Raw genomic sequence first — 18668 nt, forward strand, 5'->3', positions numbered from 1 at the left:
TATTCTCTCATAGAACTGAAATGAGAAGTCAGATGTTGCTCTCAGTTACTCCATTCGCTGAGCTGACTTCAAAGTGTAAAGTAACATTGAATCTGAGGCATGGAAAGAATCTAATCCTTGGACTTCAGTGGATACATCTTTGTTTAAAAAATAAACTAATGAACTTTAATGAAAGAACAATAGATGCCAGAGCAGAAAAGACTTTGCATCGCTTTAAAACACCCCGCTACCGGGGCTTTGGTCAGTAATTAAAGCAATCATATGGGAACAATCCCTGATAGCACTGTCCCACTGAAGCCTAGTTCTTGGGCTCACACATGAAATTTTGGAAAAGACTAACCCACCATACTAAAAAAATATAAATAAAATGATGGTTTAAACATACCTATAGGAATATATTAAACCATAAGGGAAACAATCCCAGTTTTCACCTTAAAAACTGGATTTTTTCAAAGTTAGGACCATTTTCCCCCTCCCCTCAATATTCGAAACGCTCATAAGCACAACAAAGTCAGCGTTTGGCTTTAAGTCAAATCTGCCGATAAGTTCATATTATCGACATTAACGAACAGGATAAACCCCAGGTACAGGCAGCTGACCTGAACTAAGTGGAATATCACAAACTGCCTAATTTTGGAGAGCCGTCCTGGCTGCCTTCCCACCAACCCAGAAACTGAGCATCATCCCACACCTGCAAGATGCTGATGAGAGCTGCTGCTAAGTGCTATTTAGTTTAAGCAATCATTAATAAAACAAGCGCAAAATACTAATTAGGTACATTTTACCCATTTCCATGTAAATTGTTTGTTTGTAGCTATTTACTCAGCATTGTTCTCGGCACAATAGAAAAAATGCAAATGACTGAATGAGAACGTAGCCCTAATGGGACTTTCTGTTTATAACCATTAGCCCAGAGGTGTGCTGTAATTCAATCCTCAAGCAGCAAGATTTAGCCTCATTAACAGCTTGCATGGGCAGGTTACAACTCATAAAACCCTACAGTAAACAAAGTATATGGACACAGCACAATATCTTGTCTCTGAGTGACAGAACCCTGATTCCCTATCAGATTGCCTTGATTTACTTTTCTCCTAATGTCCTTCCCCTGGAAAGACAATTCTGCTTGGGCCCTGCAAGGCAGCAGGATGGCACATTGGCTTTGTTTGCTTTCTCACCCTTTAACTTCCCAGAAGGCAACAGAGCAACAGTTCTATCAAAAACTTATTTGGTAAAGTACACATTAGAAATACAACCAGAAAGCTTCCCCCCCTGCTCCTATGCACTATAATAGATCAATTTAATTTAATTTCTAGCCAGCCAACTGATACAGCAAATGATGTTTTTTCAACCTGTGTATTCGGTAACATAAATTATATTGAATTTTACATGAATAAAACTGCTCAAATCTCTACTATTTGTAATTCCTGGGATACAGGAACTTGTAGGTTTGATTTAAATGACCTTTTAGGAAGGATGTGCACAATTTATATTAAGATTCCCATGTGGTTTAACATCAAACAATTTAATCTACTACAGCCCATGTAGTTTAAAATAAGGCCAGTTACGTGTTTGTGAGAAACGCGCTCCAGACCGAGCAGGCTGATTCTCTTTTCTCCCCTCCTCCTGAAAGAGAACTTGTATCCTGAATTATTACCATAGTCATTAACAGCCCGGGGATCTCCAAGCAAACACAGATTATTGTGGCTTGTGTTTGTGCTGATTAAGCCAATCATCACCAGCGGATAAGAGACAAACCAGCCTAGTTCTTGGTTAAATTCAATTCAGGTATTTGAATTGGTTACTGAGCTTGGCAGAGGAAACACTGGTGGAAGGAGCAACGAAACTGAGAGCAGAAAAAGGAGGTAGATTAAGTTTTGAGGTACAGAACAATTATTAAACAGCAAATCAATCTCCTAGATTTTGGAAAGGAAGAGGTATGGAGGCATGAACAAAGATATTTAAAAAAAAAAAAAAGGAGACATGAAAAGAAGCTCTGCACCAAGAAAGGACCATGCAAACACACACAGAGCGATATTTTTCCTGTACAGTTGAAAACTCAGTAAAATCTTTCACCCTCTGACATGAAGCTGACATGCCAAAGAGACATTAAAGTTCGCTCTGTTATTTTCCCCCCCGATTAGTTTGTAATGGTCTAAAGATCTGCCACGCGGGTGCACAGCGAGGAAAACTTCACCATTTAAGGACAAACTCTTCAAGAATAAGTAATGTAATTCCTTGTTTCCCTCCCATAAAAATGTGTTGGTATGCAATTTTTATATTTCACAGTTCACCGACATCTCGGCAAGCTTTCTTCCACTGCTTCAATGGTGCTACTTTTAATTTTATCCTCCTTAGTCCTAGTAATTAAAGTGATCAGCAGTGGCATCCCAACGGCTTTGACACAGCTACAACCCCCTAGCAGACTCCGGCTTTTAAGGGAAAGGGGAAGAAAAAAAAAGGACGGGAGTTTCGTTTCACTGGAACAAGAAAATCAAGCTTCTCCAATCCTCAACTTTATCCAATTGTTCTTTCAGCAGCCTTTGGATCTTAAGAAACAAATAAAAATGGCTGGCATTAGGGGGTCCTTTTTGTACTCGCCGCAGACAGCAATGACTGACATTACTTTGGCCAAAAAATGATGCCGTGGATTTGGGAAGGTGAATTCGAATGTGAACACTGGCGGGGCAGTTTCCGAGATCATTACCCAGCCGGTGATGTCGCTTGGCGGCGGCAGAAGCTGAGAGCTGACTAACTCAGTAAAATAATGAGAGCGGTGGAGTCTTGCAGAGGGGAAAAAAACCCAAAACCCAACCACCCGCATAAAACCCATCTACTTAAATCACTAAAAATTCTGCAATCTTCTTGCATTTTCAAAAAAAATCAACATCTGCCAGGGATTTTCAGTCATCCTTTGGCAGAATTTTGGGAGGCTCCAAACTGAGTTTACACCAGAAGTCTGATAACGTATTATCCTCTCCCTATAAAAAAACATAATCCCGTGAGCTGCCTTTATTTGGTGTTTAAAAAGAAAATTCTTTACCGTGTCCATAGACTGGGGAAAAAAAAAAAAAGTGGTAAATTAGTGAGAGTCCACAGCAACAAAATTAAACCAGAATTGTACCTATGAAGTGGAGCGATTCCCGTAGCTGTGGGTTTCAAAATTGTCCGAGGTCTGCCCTGAGTGCACAGTACATCTAAGAGAAAGAACTTGACTGCCACCTCTTTCATCATTAGACAGGAAGAACGGCTCTGTTATTAGCCATTCAGAAAGAAAAAGACTTCTGTGCTTGTCCAGAGGCAAGGATTACCAAAATGTACCTATTCAGTTAGTAGAGAAGACAGAATTAAAATAAATAAATAAAAAAAAAAATTACACGAGCTTTAAAGGTTTGGGCAGGCTGGGTTTACTGTGACCTTGATCGGCTCTTGTTTGAGTAAATAGGATTTGGGATGAAACATTAAAACTGTTTAGCAGATCTTTTCAAACCATTTCAAACTTTTCTTACGCTGCTTTATAATATAACCAGACATGCTTGTAAATGGCCACACCTGTTCATTTCTCTGGGGATGGTCTGATCTCTGCCTTTTCTAACAAAGAAAGGATGGGAGAAAAAAAAAATCAGCCTTTCTTGCTGCAAAACAGAGTGGAAAGTCAAAATCTTTCTCAAGTTTGTCCCATCTGGTCAGATTAAATCTTTGATCACCCTAGGGACCACATTTATGTTTGGTCCCTACTACCGTTTCAGAACAGCTCAAAATACACAGGTAGAGAGCAAAATGTAAATTGCTAACCACGGAACACTCGACATAAACAAAATTGGCATTGGCTTTGGATTTCTGTAGCTAGTCAGATCGTAGGAAGTGGTCAGCAAAAAAAGACATAAACATCTTAGATATTTTCTGCCTGGTGTCTACATCAGTTACCTTACTACCAATAAACTGTACGGAGTTTGAAAATATTTTTTCATGAATGTATATCACAAAAAGTATCAAATCACTTGTCATAAAGAAGCAGCAATTGGCTTACGATCTATGGCACTGATGGACTGATGAGACAGAATGAAAACAGAAGTAGCCCAAAGTCTAAAACTGGAATAATCACAAATAATGTATTAACAAAGCTGTCCCCTTTAAGAAAAAAAAGCCCTCAAAATCCACAATAAAATGGGATTGTGTGACTATAAAACAGAAAACATCTCCTTAAACCTAGGAGGCATTTTTAAAATGCTAGCCAGCAATTTTTTATTTTTATTTCTTTTTTTAATATAATCTATGTTGTTCTGGAAAACCTACAATTCACTTGGTATAGTATTTCTGGTGTGAAGAATGCTGGCTGTGGAAAAAAAAAAATCCATTGATAATTTAATTCCTCGCATCATTGTGAAATTGAGAAACTCTTAGTTTACTGAATGAAAAAAAAATATATATTTGAAAAAAAAGAATGGCTGACTAAGTAAGTATCACCTTGTGCTACATCCAAGGCCTCTTGCTGGTTGTCTGGCTGCTCTTTTGTAGGCAAAAAGGAGCTGAACGCTCTCTGGCTCCTTAGATCTGGCCCAACAAATGCACTGCCAGTCATGCACATGGATCCAGCTTAAAACCCAGTGTGAGCCTAAAAGAAGCTAGTCAAACTGGCACCTACTCATGCAGAAGGAGATAGATTTGTCATGACAGGCTGATTATTCAATGTAAAGAAACAGTTTAGCTTTTCTAATCTGGTACAAATACATCTTTCTCAGAGAAAAAAGTAAAAGGTCTAACAGTTCAAGTATTTAAAGTAAAGAAACCAACAAAAAAATTGTAACGTCAAAGTGAACCAGAGGTATTTGTGCTAGAGCATTCTGCAAAACAGCCCTGCAGTTCTATTCAGATAAGTAAGATTTAACCCGTTTAACCCTTTAGGAGCTGCACATCTACGCGACGATCAAGGCGAGCATTTCTATTTCACACCGCACTTGGCTCTACGGTAAGTTTTAAGGACAGGCTGCAATATCTAATTCCAAATACATTTTCTGTTTTCCTCCTCTTCTCGCTCGCCTGCACCGATACTAAGAGCGAGGCATTCTCCTGGCGAACAATGCGAGGGCAGCCTTGCCTACAGACAGGGGTCCCAGGAAAGAGCATCGAGAAAGTCGATTTAAACCAAAAGCAGCGACAAAGCCCTGCGCTAACTTTTTCCCTGGAATTTTCTCTGCTTAGGCAAGTTTGTGCTGTCCCGCATCTGGGAAGTATAATTAAGGACAACAATCACCTAAGGCGTCGGGATGCAGAAGCTTGTTACGCCTGTCACCGCGATTGTCAACGCTATTGGCATTACCCACAAACAAAGTCTCAAGCGTGCAGTCTGAGAAATATTCTGAAATAGTGCCATCATCCAGACAGGGCATAATGTCCGATCTGAGAGATCTGAGATCAACAGGTCTAAAGATGGTATTTTCTGTGTCTTTCTGCAGCCGAGTTACAGACAGAAGTTAAAGAAGCTGCTTACTCATTGTAGGAGTCAACATTCATCGAGCTCCACTTAAGGGATTTTCTCTTGTGTAAACCTGACTTTATAATTTAAAAAAAAAAAAAGCCATGTTATGAAACAAAGACTTTTGGCAGTGTATGGGATGCGTAAGCTGGAGAGCAGCATCTTTCAGGCTGCCATCCTGGGAAGCTTCCTTCTCAGGCGGGCAACCCTGTGCCGAGGGAGGAGGACGTGCCCTCCTGAGGAATGCTCCCGGTTCACTCCCAGCCAAACAAAGCAGTGCGGGCTGCGGGGCGCCTCCGAAAGTTGGTTTCCCCCCCCTCCTTCTCTTAATTTTTGGGGGAGGGCGGCAGGATCCCAGTCCCCTTGCATGGGATGAGAACGGCTAGAACAAGTGCAAATCCTACACCTCCCTGGATCCTATTTTGCTGGGGTTTTTTTTTTGAAAATGTCCTGCAAACTGCTGGCAGCTTGTTTTTAATGGAAAATACCAATCGCCTAGGATCTATACCTAGCCTTTTGCCAATAATGAGAAAACTTCACCTTCTGTCCCCAGCAATTCTTAGGAAATCTTTTGCTGTTATTCCTACAAATCCAATTACAGATTGTTGAGTAGCTAGTGGAGTAAGCTTATTGAGGAGTGTCACATCACTAAGTCGTGCGTATGTGTTTCAGTTTGTAATGTGGTCTGAGCCGCTGTAGAGGTGTCAACTTAAAATGCAAGTAAGTAGCAGAACAGGGCTAATCCCAGCCACTACTCCCCTGCAGCCAAATTGTAGCGCAATGAATGACAGTGGAAATGCAAAGATGCCACTGTGCTTATCACACACAGCCAGATGGTGGACCTGGATCAATGCACACATGCCACGATCAATGCATTTGATAAAGAATTAAGAAGAAAACTGTACATGTTATCAAAGAACTTGTACATGGCATAATTATGATTCTGCATGTGCTTACTGATGATATTGGAGACTCAGAGGCAGGTGATAATGAAACTGATAGGAAGAAATAGCTTAAAGGCTACAGCATATGGCCTCAGCACTAAGAAATCTTGTCAAATAGTTCAGAAAGCTTTTTTAACTGTTATTACAGGCTGCTCATAGTGCAAGCTGGTGGCAACGTTTTAATTTTTTTTTTAAACCTGAAATGTCAAAAAGTTACACAAGCTGTACTTTTCAGAACGGTTCAGAAAATAATTAAGGCGCTATTGTGTTTTAAACATGGCAAAACAGGTAGAGAGAGTGTTCACCATTTTGTGGGGGGGTGTGGTTGGGCATTTTTTAATATATATAATTTCACGTTCCCTGAATACATGTATTTAGACTTTAAGGGGGCTTGTGGTGGTTTAAGGAATGTATCTGGGTAGCAATTTGCATTCGGCATGCCAATTCTACAGATACAGTTTCAATATTATTTCTCATCAAATGTAGAGTATTTCCCTGTTACCGTTTGTGCTCTGTCAGCTGCGTTATAGCCACCTTGGGTGTGAAAGAAGGTAATTAAAAATTTGTGGAAAATACAGTCTAAAGTAATAAAAAAAAAGCATATACATTTATAATGTATAAAAGGTACCTAAAATACAAATTCTCATGCTCCAGTTGATAGATGAGCTGTCTAATCAACGCCTGGACGTAACTTAAGTGCTCTCATTAGTGTGAAGACCTTCAGGCTAAATAAGACTAAATCCCTTAAAAATTGCTTCTGCAACAGAAAAATCCCCCTTACCATTTTCCTCTGCCTAAATCATATCAATTAAAAAGAGAGAGAGGAAGGGAGGGGGGGAGAGAGAGGCATTTTCACATGACTTTGTTTTAACTGACACTCAAAAAACTATCTTCTGAATCCAATTTAAAATGTTTCAGCAAAAAAGTTCATTGGCAATCAGAGAAACAAAAAAATCACGCCTAGTTTAGTTTCTCTTTCACTTTAAACCTGGATCTTTAATCAGCGTTTTTACCTTAACCTTTTTTTTTCCCAACCCCAAACATTTAATCAACATTGCAGTTTTACATTAAATTATAAAATTTATCAAAACGAGCCTCCAGAAGAGTGAAGCGCGTATTTTATTTGCAGTGGGCTGAGGAGGGACACCCCCCCCGCCCAACTCCCGAATTTCAATTTGTCCTGACAAACCATTGGGTATTAAATTCTAAAGGCACGCAGAGTGCATAAAGAACTGATGGCTTGATTAGCTCTTGTGGTGCAATTGAAGGAGCTGTCTCTCTCCCCGCTTCTCCATTTTGAGAAACACTTTGATCTCCGTTCAAGTCAATTCATGAACATCAACTGACAAGACTGCATGAAACACCCCAATGGTTAGGCCCAAACTCGTAGCAAACTATTTGGTTTCATTAAGGCTTCAGGAGAAGTGACCAGTGACAGTCCTTTCATTCAGAAGCCAACAGGCAAGTGACTATTTAAACTTTAATGTGCACAATGTACTGCTGAAGGCTGCTACACCTATAGTCAGTCACTCAAGTATGAATGCCTTTACCTACTATTTTGTGACATGTGAACTACTAAGTGCAGCTGCAGTCTCATTAATGCATTCGCCCAGATTTGTTTGCAGCACTAAAGAGATGATTCGCAGTATTTCTGGTGGGAGAAACGACTGTTATCTTCAAAGGAAGGTAAAACAGCAGGTGCTATGTAAAAGCCAGCGATTAAAGAAAGATCGCGTTTTTAAATGCAGTAATTTACTAAACATTTGCACGAATGTAGCAGAAATATTATCTGTTCCGGCTGAAAATATAAAAGACCTTGAATCACATCACCCACAAAACACAGAGTATTTGGTCCAGTTTCGAGCTTTGCTACAGTAAACTATTTACACATCACTTTTTCCCTTTTTTAGTTGCCCTCTCCAAAGAGTCCCACTTCAAAGAGTTCATTTTTGCACCAGTTCCTGTCAATGCAGGTCAGAAACACTAAAGTGGAAAGTCGCTGCAGTGCCGTGGCACAAAGAGTCTCTGCGGCTGAAATCAAACAAAGCCCAATTAAACTAATCATAACGTCCCAGTGAACACAAGGAAGCTCACCTGGTATTTCTGGACTTCTTGTGTGAATTCCCAACTCTACTCGGTACTTGGTACTATAATTACCCTGACCAAAATACTGTGAAATTACTGCTCTGATCTACTAATGGCTGCAAAAAATCAAGCCGTCGTGGTTCCATGCCAAGGGGCCGTAGCAAGGTGGCGCAATGCTTTCTGACAGAGACGACAACTTTTAAAAACTCAAAAGGGAAAATTAACGGGATGTGGTTTATGTTGCCAAGGACTGTTCATTAATTACCAATTTAATCACTGCTGGAGGCATGACATTACAAAAATCTGGCTGAAAGTTCTAATAGATTATGAAGACCACCTAAGAAGAGTGACCAAGAAATGTACAAAACAATTAATACTGTTTCACTGCTATCAAAGACACTCAGATTATTTTACATCAAGTGAAGCAAAAGAATTAGTAGCTTCACAGTGCCACCACTAGGAACTGTAAATACAATGGCACACAATTAGTAATGCACACGTGACTTTTCGTTCAAGGCATATATCCTTGGGAAAGCCAGAACATGATAAGGAGAACAAAAGAAACATTTTTAAATGAAATGAATAAAGATTTTAACTCTACCCTCGTGCATGCTGAGCAATAACAGAATAGGCAATGCAAAATACAGCTCTAAGTAATGGCGATATCATCCTGGGATTCACAACAGTGTGTACTGAACATCCACACAGAAAATGTCCACAGTTATTAGCAGCGATAGAAAAAGAGCATTCCAGATGCTAAGAAACCCGTGTCTCGCTTCGTACACAAAGAGGGAGCTCTGAAACACTCAGACCTTTTTTTAGCTAATATTTATAAACAGATAGAAAATGCTTAAGTTTTTGAACTAATGTTGTTCAGACGATCTTAAAATTCAGTTAATAAATTAATAAATTGACAGCCTATTTTCTGCGAGCGTGCAAGTTAAGGTTACGGCTGCAGACTACGCAGCACCTTGAATTTACATCCACATAATAAACAACTGCGCATTAATATATCTAGGCCGGATGCTTAAGTGGTGTAAATAGATACAGCTTATGGAAATAATAGCAATAAAATTCATCTGAGAATCTCAAGCATTTATATCTAAAACTCAAACTGTGTAACATTTGTCTTGCATTATCAAAGGTTACACTTTATTCATGAAATGAATAAAACTGACAATGCATACTAATTCTTCTTAGAAACAAGTTTACTTGCACTAATTGATTTATTTTTCCCAGCTATGTCAGGGAGTTGTCTATAGCAGTATTTTTGTATGGTGAAATATCACAAGTTCATAGTAAGAAAGTGCTTAAACAGATCAAATATGGAGTCAAAAGATGGAGAACCTTCTTGGAAAGTTACAGATTATTCTTATTTTTCATGTATTGAGTAACATTAAATAAAACAACTTGTTTGTTCTTGCCATCAAGGAAATGAGATCAGGCTATCTCAACCTTAGCATGTCGTTATAAAGAAGTAAAAATCAGTTCAGTTGTGGTTTTGAAGTGTTCAGTCAGCAGGTCTAACCTTCATTTAAAGAAAAGTATATTGTTAAAACAGCTATAAAACTTGGAATGCTCATGAAATGTAAATACTATACAGCATAGTCTTATCAGCTTAAACCATATTTAACCACTTCATAGTGGCATACAGACAAGACATATAAATGAACAACAGGGAATAAGTTACCAAAGCTCAGGGATTACCAAAATAATGTTCAATCTTTTTACCAATTAGATGGTAACTGCTTCTTTGTAATCTCAGGAAGATCTAGTGATCATATCTAAATCTGGTCACAATTATCAGCATGACAGACTAGTCTTTCTTCAATCAATATTTTCCAATTAATATTAAAAGACCAAGGCTGCCATCTGCAAAGTCCTACACCTCAGTAAATTCATGTTAGGTGTTTAATTAATAAAGATCAGCTTTTCACTCTTTGTTTTTCAACAAAAACAAGACGGGAGTAAGTTGGGAGTGTTTCCTTAAATGAATTAACATTGCCACCTCAATCACAGACATTTATTTTCCAACTGAGGAGACTACCAAAAAAAAAAAAAATCCACTGATGAGCTAGATGCCCTTCCTAATGCAACAAGGGTAGGGATTCTGGTTTCATGTAGAAATAAAAATTACTGAATAAAGCTATTCGGTACTCATTTTCAAGAACTCGTTAAAATATCTGGAGGAAAGAATACTTGCAATGTTAATTTGAGTTTAAGGCATCTTTCAGTCTAATTAAAATATCGTATTTTTGTTGTCTACTGTGAATTTGCATTCTGTACCACTTCTGGTCATGTTGACGAGAGTTTACATTTTGGTCACATATTGGAGCGGGACAGAAGCTTATTAGCTCAGAGGGGCAGTAGATTATTGCAGGACATGATCAATAAATGGGACCATTTATTAAAGCTTTTTTCTGAGCATTTAAAATAATGCTTTATTTTTATTTTATTGCGGCTGGTATATGCCGTATCTCTGCAAATGTATGCAATCAAAATTAAAGTAAGAGTATACAAACTCATCTCCTTTCAGATTTTGTCACTTTCTGAAGCTTTTCTAAAAAGACTTACATTTCCACTGGTCCACTGTGGATGCAAAAAAAGTTACCATTTTGCACTCAAATATTTATGAAAAGTAATAGGCAAAACAGATTGACACCTGAAGTAGAAAGAGCTTATTAAATATGAATTAGATACAGCTGCAACAAGTCCTTTGAGTAAGGGAGTAATAAAAAGCAATATTCTGAGCAGAAAGAAACAATCTCATGGCATAGCCCATTCCTGCTGCCCTCTGTACACAGACAGTGTTTATATGTTTGGAGGGAACAGCTTTTTGGTGAGGTACTTTGTATGTGCAAATTCTACTGCAAAAACTGAATATAGCCTCCACCGCTCGTTCAGACCCTTTTTTTGTTTGTATTTAGGCAGCTATAGCTGTCATTCAACTTGAATGAATATGAAATAATGGTAGCAGAGACAAGTAAAGCCAAATCTTTCTCTGTACAGAAAGCAGCAAAGCAGGTTAGCCACAGTTGCATTTAAGCACAGCAGCAGTGCCAGGATTGCTCTCTGAGAACACCCCTTCAATTTATATTAAGTTGGTTTTAAATACTTATTGTATAAATGGAGTCCCTCACAATTTTTAGGGTAGTCATCCTCATAATTCTGCTGCGAAGAAAGAATTACTATTTTCCTATTTCACAAGAGGCAAAAGACAGAGCGATTCCCTCGAGGTATCATGCTATTGAACTCCTGCATCCCAGAACCTATGCTAGATCCTAAATACGCAAAATTTTTGGCCAAATCCATATAAAGGGCCCAGTCCTGCACCTAAATTCACCAAGGAGGAATCCTTAGCTCAAGTAAAACCCAAATAACTTCAGGAACAATCTGTGGCCCATGTTATGAAGAAAAACACATCCTTTGCCAGATGAGCACTATTTTTCATGTAGTCCATGCTATATGGCGTTCTCTGCTAAAGCTGTCTACCTTGCAAAAACAAGTTAAAAGAATTTGACACACGATTTAGCAGATGCCAGAAATAAAACTACTGAGCACATTCTTAATTTTCATCCCGCTCTGTATCCTTTAGAACAGAGCCTTGTTGTGGCACCACCTTTTACTTTTACTGTCCCCTGATATTCAGCCCAGATCTGAGCTCTACCCAGCGGTGTTCAATACTTTGGTTTATTTTCACTGTTCAATACGTAGGCCCATCAATATGTAGCACCGTTCTTTACTCCACAATATTCAAATCTCGCTCTGTAGACAGAATTTCTTCAAGGGCTTTTCTACAGCACTCATCACTATGGTATTTAAGTGCCTGAAAAGCATTAATCACATTCCCTTCTCACAACACCCCGTGGTGGTGTTATTATTACCCTGTTCTTCAGATGAGAACTGAGATGGAGAGACCCAGCTAAAAGGATCTAACACTGGGTGCTCACTCTGGGAAGCCTATGACCCAGGTTTTTTCCAGTATACTAAGCTTTATGAAGCCCTTTATGTGTCTCAAGCACAGCTCCAATTGATTTCTCTGACAGACCTGGATGCTCAATACATCTGCAAATCAAACCTTCACCTCAAACAGCAATCCGGAAAGGAAGGATACACAATTAATGACCACTTGGAGGAAGTTTGGTTCAAAAGACTTAGCAGTACTGATCAGGCACTCCGAGGCAAAGGCAGCATTGCATTTAATTCTTTCAAGCATCTTAACTGTGACCTCATCCTTTTGCTCCGTGCAAATCCTGCTTTGTTTGCCGCACACCTTCCAATTTCTGCAACCAAAAGGACAGAGGTCCTCTGGACAAACAGCCTTCTACATCACCTCAATCCTCTGAGCTAAATGAGACACAATTGCTTTGGGGAAAATAGTATGTGATCACATAATTAAAGACTGCATCATAATGCATATACACAAAGGAGGTTAATTAAAGTTGCCTGTGCATTTCTTAACTCCTAATTCCATTCTCTGTAATCACACTGACTCCATAACCATAGCCATTTGAGTTTACAGAGTAAACGACAGCTGCAGTAAATTTCCAGTCTTTATGTGGACCAGTCATTAAAGGAGAATAAGACAAACGTTTTGCCATCAGCCTTTACAGGTATTTGCTGACAGAGGAGTTATGCTGGGAGTCAAGAATTATGGATTCCACTCCACGTTCTGCAAGTGAGGGTTCCCTGCTGGAAAGACCTTTTAGCCCCATGACTCCTGAATATTTGCCACTTGTTGTGGTCCCCTCTAGCCTATCACTCTGCCAGTTAGGCTGCACAGACCAGCTCCAGTCTCCTTGCCTTTCCAACATCTCATTCCAGCCAAGCTCCCGCTGCTAACAACCATCACTACAGGTTGATATTTTACAGCATCTGGTGGGAGTAGATATGTCCCTTCCAGCCCTGTGATATTCATCATGAGAAAAGGCGAGTTAAATAAAAATGAGTAAGCTAATAAAAAGGCTCTCCTGGTTAAAAGCTAAGTGATTACAGCTGCTATACCAGATTGGAAATGACAGAAGCATCTCATAAAAGAGTCACTACATGCACACCTACATCAAGAAAGCAAGCAGAAAGGCTGAGCTGGTTATAAATCTACCATAGAGAAAGGGATCCATGAGGGGATCAGTAACTCTGTTCACAGAGCTCTTAAGCTAATTCTTCCAGTCCCCAAAAGGCTGCATCAATTTTAAGGACATATCTATGATCCTTCCAAACCATGAGCATGTTTTCAAGCAGTTTCTGATCAATGCGGTCTCTTCTTAGACTTCAAATACCTGCCTACAGGCTTACACACCTCCATACAGGCTAGCATGCATACAGCTTGCAGATTGAAGGCTTCTGAGACGCACCAAATGAGGAGACCTAACAGTGAAAAAACTTCTACCATGCTGCAAGGAGGGAAGAAATAGGAAAAAAAAAAGGGGCTAATATGATACAAATAGAGGAAGCAAGCAGAGAATGATGGGGCTAAATCAGGTGGGCTGAACAGGAATGGAAGATGGTGGGGCAGAAGGCACAGAAGGAAGATGTCTAAGGGAAGAAAGAGTAAAGAGAGAAGGTATTAAGAAAGAAAAGTTAAAAAGGAGCAGGGGAGCTGAAATGGCCAGGGCTGACAGCTGAAATGCAGTCTGAGAGGAAAGAACAAGAAGACACAAACTAAAGAAGGGGAAGACGATACAGCTTGGGATGCAATGAGAAATACGTGATTCAGAGGAAAATGGGATTGAGTTAACAGCTATCCGAGCAAACTCAGTGCCTTAATCTTCTGCTCCCACAACTCCATCAATTTCTGAGTTAAAAAGAAAATAAAAAAGTAAAGCAAGTGAGAAAACTGACATGGGCCTAAACCCAGAGCACAAACATGAGAAGACAAAAGCACACGGCAGCAAGAAAGAAGACTCAAGGAAAAGGGGTAAACAGCCAAGAGAATGGACATGTCATGGGAAAACAGCCAGTACTTCGTGAGAGGCCCGTCAGTGGTAAATAGAGACAACACAGATTTTTTAAAAAGTAAAAAAAAAAAAAGAAAAATAGGAAGAAAAGCAAGCCCAGAGTACACAACTACTGAAAAAAATAACACAATATTGGTTCTGCCAGAGGAAGGGTAAGGCTTAGGCTGAAGAAGGTCTAACGTATTTGCTCTATGCTTAGAGGAGAAACAGGAACACTTTTTTTCAAAAAAGACTTCTACCAAAACAAATCAGGTGAGCACGTGCCAAGTAACCTGTATTTACGGCTATGGAACAGACTTGGAAATTTCCTCCCTTTTGTTGACCTCAAGCAGCAATACAAACCCAGGCACGGTATATTGTTCTCACTTGTTTACTAAGAAAACAGCGATTCATAGTTCTCATATGACAAACATAAGGTGATAACAGCAAGGCCTACAGGACAAGATGTTCAAAAGTAACTAATGACTCTGCAGGCTTAGCTTAGCTGGGCTGACTGATTTTCAGAGCACACTCTGAAAGGCTGGGCTGCTTAAAGCTCTTCTCCTGAAGGTATCAAAGAAGTTGCAATTGCAAGCTTCAAGAGTTACTTTTGAAAGTACTGGCCCTGGACTATCTCTTTTAAAGTTTTCTTATTTAAAATTAGATCTTCCTATTTTAAACCATTTTCTTCTGAATCCCTCTGAATCCATTCCAAAAATGAGCCTAGTCCAATTCCCACTACTAAATGTTGATTCTCATTATCATAATTCTCATTTGGACAATGCACTACTACAAATTAACACACACTGACACGTATAACACTGCTTTGAGTCAAAGTTCTCATTACTAACCTTAATGACCAGAAAATACTGAACAGAAATAAGTCTGTACTATTTTCTAACAATCAAATAAGCAACAACCTGCAGTAAACTAACACAACTACATCAAATGGAAACATCTCATCTCTGTGAAGATCAAATATGTTAAAGAAAACCAGAAACAAATGTATTTTATCTTATATCTATATATGTTGATGCATACATACATCCTCATTCAGAACATACACATGTGTGGACATGTATATAACACATGTATATGTTATACACCGCTGTATATAATATATATTATTATATATCAACTTTATATAATATATGAAATACGAATACTATACCAGCCTCCATTAAAGACACCTCCCTCTCACAATGCATGTTTCCCACTGGAATGCATCAGGAGAATGTTGAGCTTGGTAAGTCAAGCACTCAAAAGTTAGAAAATGTCGAAATTACACTAGCTGTACAACCTTGCATTGGTTCTCATTCCGTACAGGCTTTAACTGCACAACCCATACTTTTTTTCCTACAGGATATTTGTTTTTTTCAGTGGCCATGACTGACAATGTTCAATGAATGAACAACTGTTCAATATCTCACTTTACCCTCATCATTCACTGTCTGCCCTATACCTTGTTTAAAATACACTATTTAAACTTCTCTCTGAACACAGAATTATTAATTTCTTCCAGAGCATTTCTGTGTCACTCTTTACTATCATATCTAAGAGTTTCCAAATTACATCTCCACAACACCCTTCTGAGCTGAAGAGCTTTTGTTATTCTCATGTTACAGTCAACTCAAGTCAAAAACGCCCATTACGTGTTTGTTCAGAGCGCCCAGGACCATTTGTTCACAGTATGGTTCTCCTTGACTTGGCTACAGCTGGGCGCATTCAAAACTTCCAGAAATTAGTCTCCAAGAATCTTGGGTTGGAAATCATAAATCAAGGAATCTGCCACCTTGAGTATGGTGGGTTGAAGGTACCTTCCCAACATTGTAAAGAGCTTCTGATGGAGGCAGCAAGAAACTTTGGCTCTGCAGAGTGGCCCTAAAAGACTGCCCTTCCCTTTCCTACAGGCTTCTAATTCATTTTTCAGCTTCTGTAATAAATGAAATAAGGTCCCATTGGTAATCTGGCTCCCTGAACTATGCAATCCTGGCTCTCACTCTGAAAACTCTGTCCCCATCTCCTATCCTTCAGCTGGTTTTCATGGCCTAGACAGAGTCTTCATTTTTGTCTAACTTCGCTTTGCCATCTACCTCCTTGCCGTCTACCTGGGGCATCTCTCCACCGCATGCCAGTGCGGTAGCTCCTTTTCCTCCTGTTCGGATTTCATCAGCAGGAGTTTGAGTCTAAAAGAGAAAGTTTTGCTTTCCAATACTACCATCTGCATTAGAATGGGCCCTGATCCTTAGGGGAGCAATGGTAAAAGACTCTCTTGCTGTGCCGTGTCCATACAGACAATTTCTACTGACACTTACCAACTTTTCTGAACTCTCTCAAAAGATTGTGCTATTAACACAACTTTGATTGTTTTGAACAGATTTTTCAAGGGGATTGAACCTTCTTCCCGTAAGACATTTTTTATCATGGATAAAACAATGCTTTATCTAACCTAATACAGAGAAACAGCTGAACAGGGTTGGTTTTTTTTTTGAAGTAAAAATAAACAAACAAATATTACTCTGAGGCAGAGAGCTGACAGGGAAAATTTTGCTCCAATGACGAAATACTAGCAAAGTTGTAAAAACTTTGAAAATAGGAGCTTGTAATAGAAAATGTTAGGCAACTTTAATTACAGTTGTTCCTGCCTGAGTAGTTCCCTGTAGTATCCCTCCTCTAATGCTGTTTGCTTTCTGAAAAACTAATTAAAAAAAAAATCCAAAGGGAAATTTATACTAAAATATACTTATCTAGGAAAAACTTAAATACAAAGTAATGACAGAATTACTTATATATCATTATGTTATCATTATACCAAATAAGACTTGTCTGCAGATATGAATACATTTTGAAGAAAATAGAAGTGTCAGTTTGGGGAGAAGAATTGTGAAGAAAAAAAAAATACAGCATGGATCCAAGACCGTTAAGAGAATGAATGAGACATGTAAATCACTGTCTTCATTTTTTGATTGCATGATTTATGTAAAAAGGCAGAATATGCCCCTCAGGACTAAGCTCTGAAAGACGTGAATCAGTGAAGATTCAAGCTTTTCTCTGTATCATTATTTTTCAGTTACATTTACATTCTCAGTTGCCAGTACAGTCTCTAATGCGCAATAGTTAGAATCACAAAGCCCGCATTGCGAAGGTTTGCATAAAAATTAATTAGCTTTCATCTCCAGAGAGTATGCATCCTTCCAGGTCACCACGGAGGCCACTGGAGGTGCAACCATAGTTGCTTCAACACTGGAGCTCATTCCCCAGCTCCACTTTCCCATCTCACCAGCATAATCAACCTTGGTGATAAAAAGGAATTGTTCCATCAACTCTTTTACAAGACTGTCACAAGCAGCTTCATTCACTGCAACAACACTTATGAAGCAGCAAGTAGCTGACATCACAGGCTCAGGGAATGCATTTACATTAACTGAAAAAAGAGAAGTAATCAAAAATAGCATAAATTACTTCACTATCATTTAACAAGTAACTTTTTTTTTTTTGCCCCATTAGAAACTGCAGTGCCAATCAAAGAAGGTGCTCCCAGACCTCTGCTTCCAGTGAAGTCTAAGGCATCTTTCTGTTGGCTGTAACAGCAGGAGAAACAGGCTTTAAAAGTGAACTAAGGGTACATGACGCATCAGTGCAATTCAGTGTGGAAAAGAAATATTCTGCCCCCCACAAAAGCATATGCACATGCAATAAATTTTAACTATGTAAACCGCCATACTGGCCAATATTTCTTACATCATTCAGCTGCTTATTGCGGACTGGGATGATTGTATTGGTTAGTTGTTTATTCCCTGCCTTTAAAGCTGCATCTCTTCTTGCTTGCTCAAGCAGAACTCTTGCTCGTTCTTTAAGTTCTTCCTGTCTTGACAACATTCGTTGCTTAAAAATAAAGAAATATAATTAACAGCAAAGCAGCCTCAGGGTACTTAATGTTTATACAGTAGTTAATAGCCAGAAGCCTTCCTATATAATAAAGGTCAGGAGTCACATGTATTACAGCTTCATGAGGTGACAGAGCATTCTATAGAAATGAAGAGTAAAGATGACCAAAATGTAAAATGAAAAAAAAGTCATAGGCCTTTATAATGTAAATAAGAGTTCACACCTCTCCCCTTAAAACTTAATTTCTATCAACATTTAATGCCTTTAAACTGCAACTGTGGAAAAAAAATAATTGGCTTCATGGAAGCTATGTTAAATGTGCTATGTGTTTACTTATTTACT

At 38.9% G+C, this 18668-nt stretch overlaps 1 protein-coding gene across 8 annotated transcripts in view; it reads right to left on the reverse strand.

Moving 5' to 3' along the window:
- Positions 1-18668, reverse strand: part of EHBP1 (EH domain binding protein 1) — a 240952-nt gene that overhangs the window by 56696 nt on the left and 165588 nt on the right. For all 8 annotated transcript variants that reach the window (XM_068406149.1, XM_068406140.1, XM_068406131.1 and 5 more), the window contains one exon: positions 18180-18323. In XM_068406149.1, coding sequence (XP_068262250.1) covers positions 18180-18323 — 144 coding nt within the window. The remainder of the gene's footprint in view (positions 1-18179; positions 18324-18668) is intronic.

Source organism: Nyctibius grandis, chromosome 1, assembly GCF_013368605.1.
Source record: "Nyctibius grandis isolate bNycGra1 chromosome 1, bNycGra1.pri, whole genome shotgun sequence".
Lineage (NCBI taxonomy): Eukaryota > Metazoa > Chordata > Aves > Nyctibiiformes > Nyctibiidae > Nyctibius > Nyctibius grandis.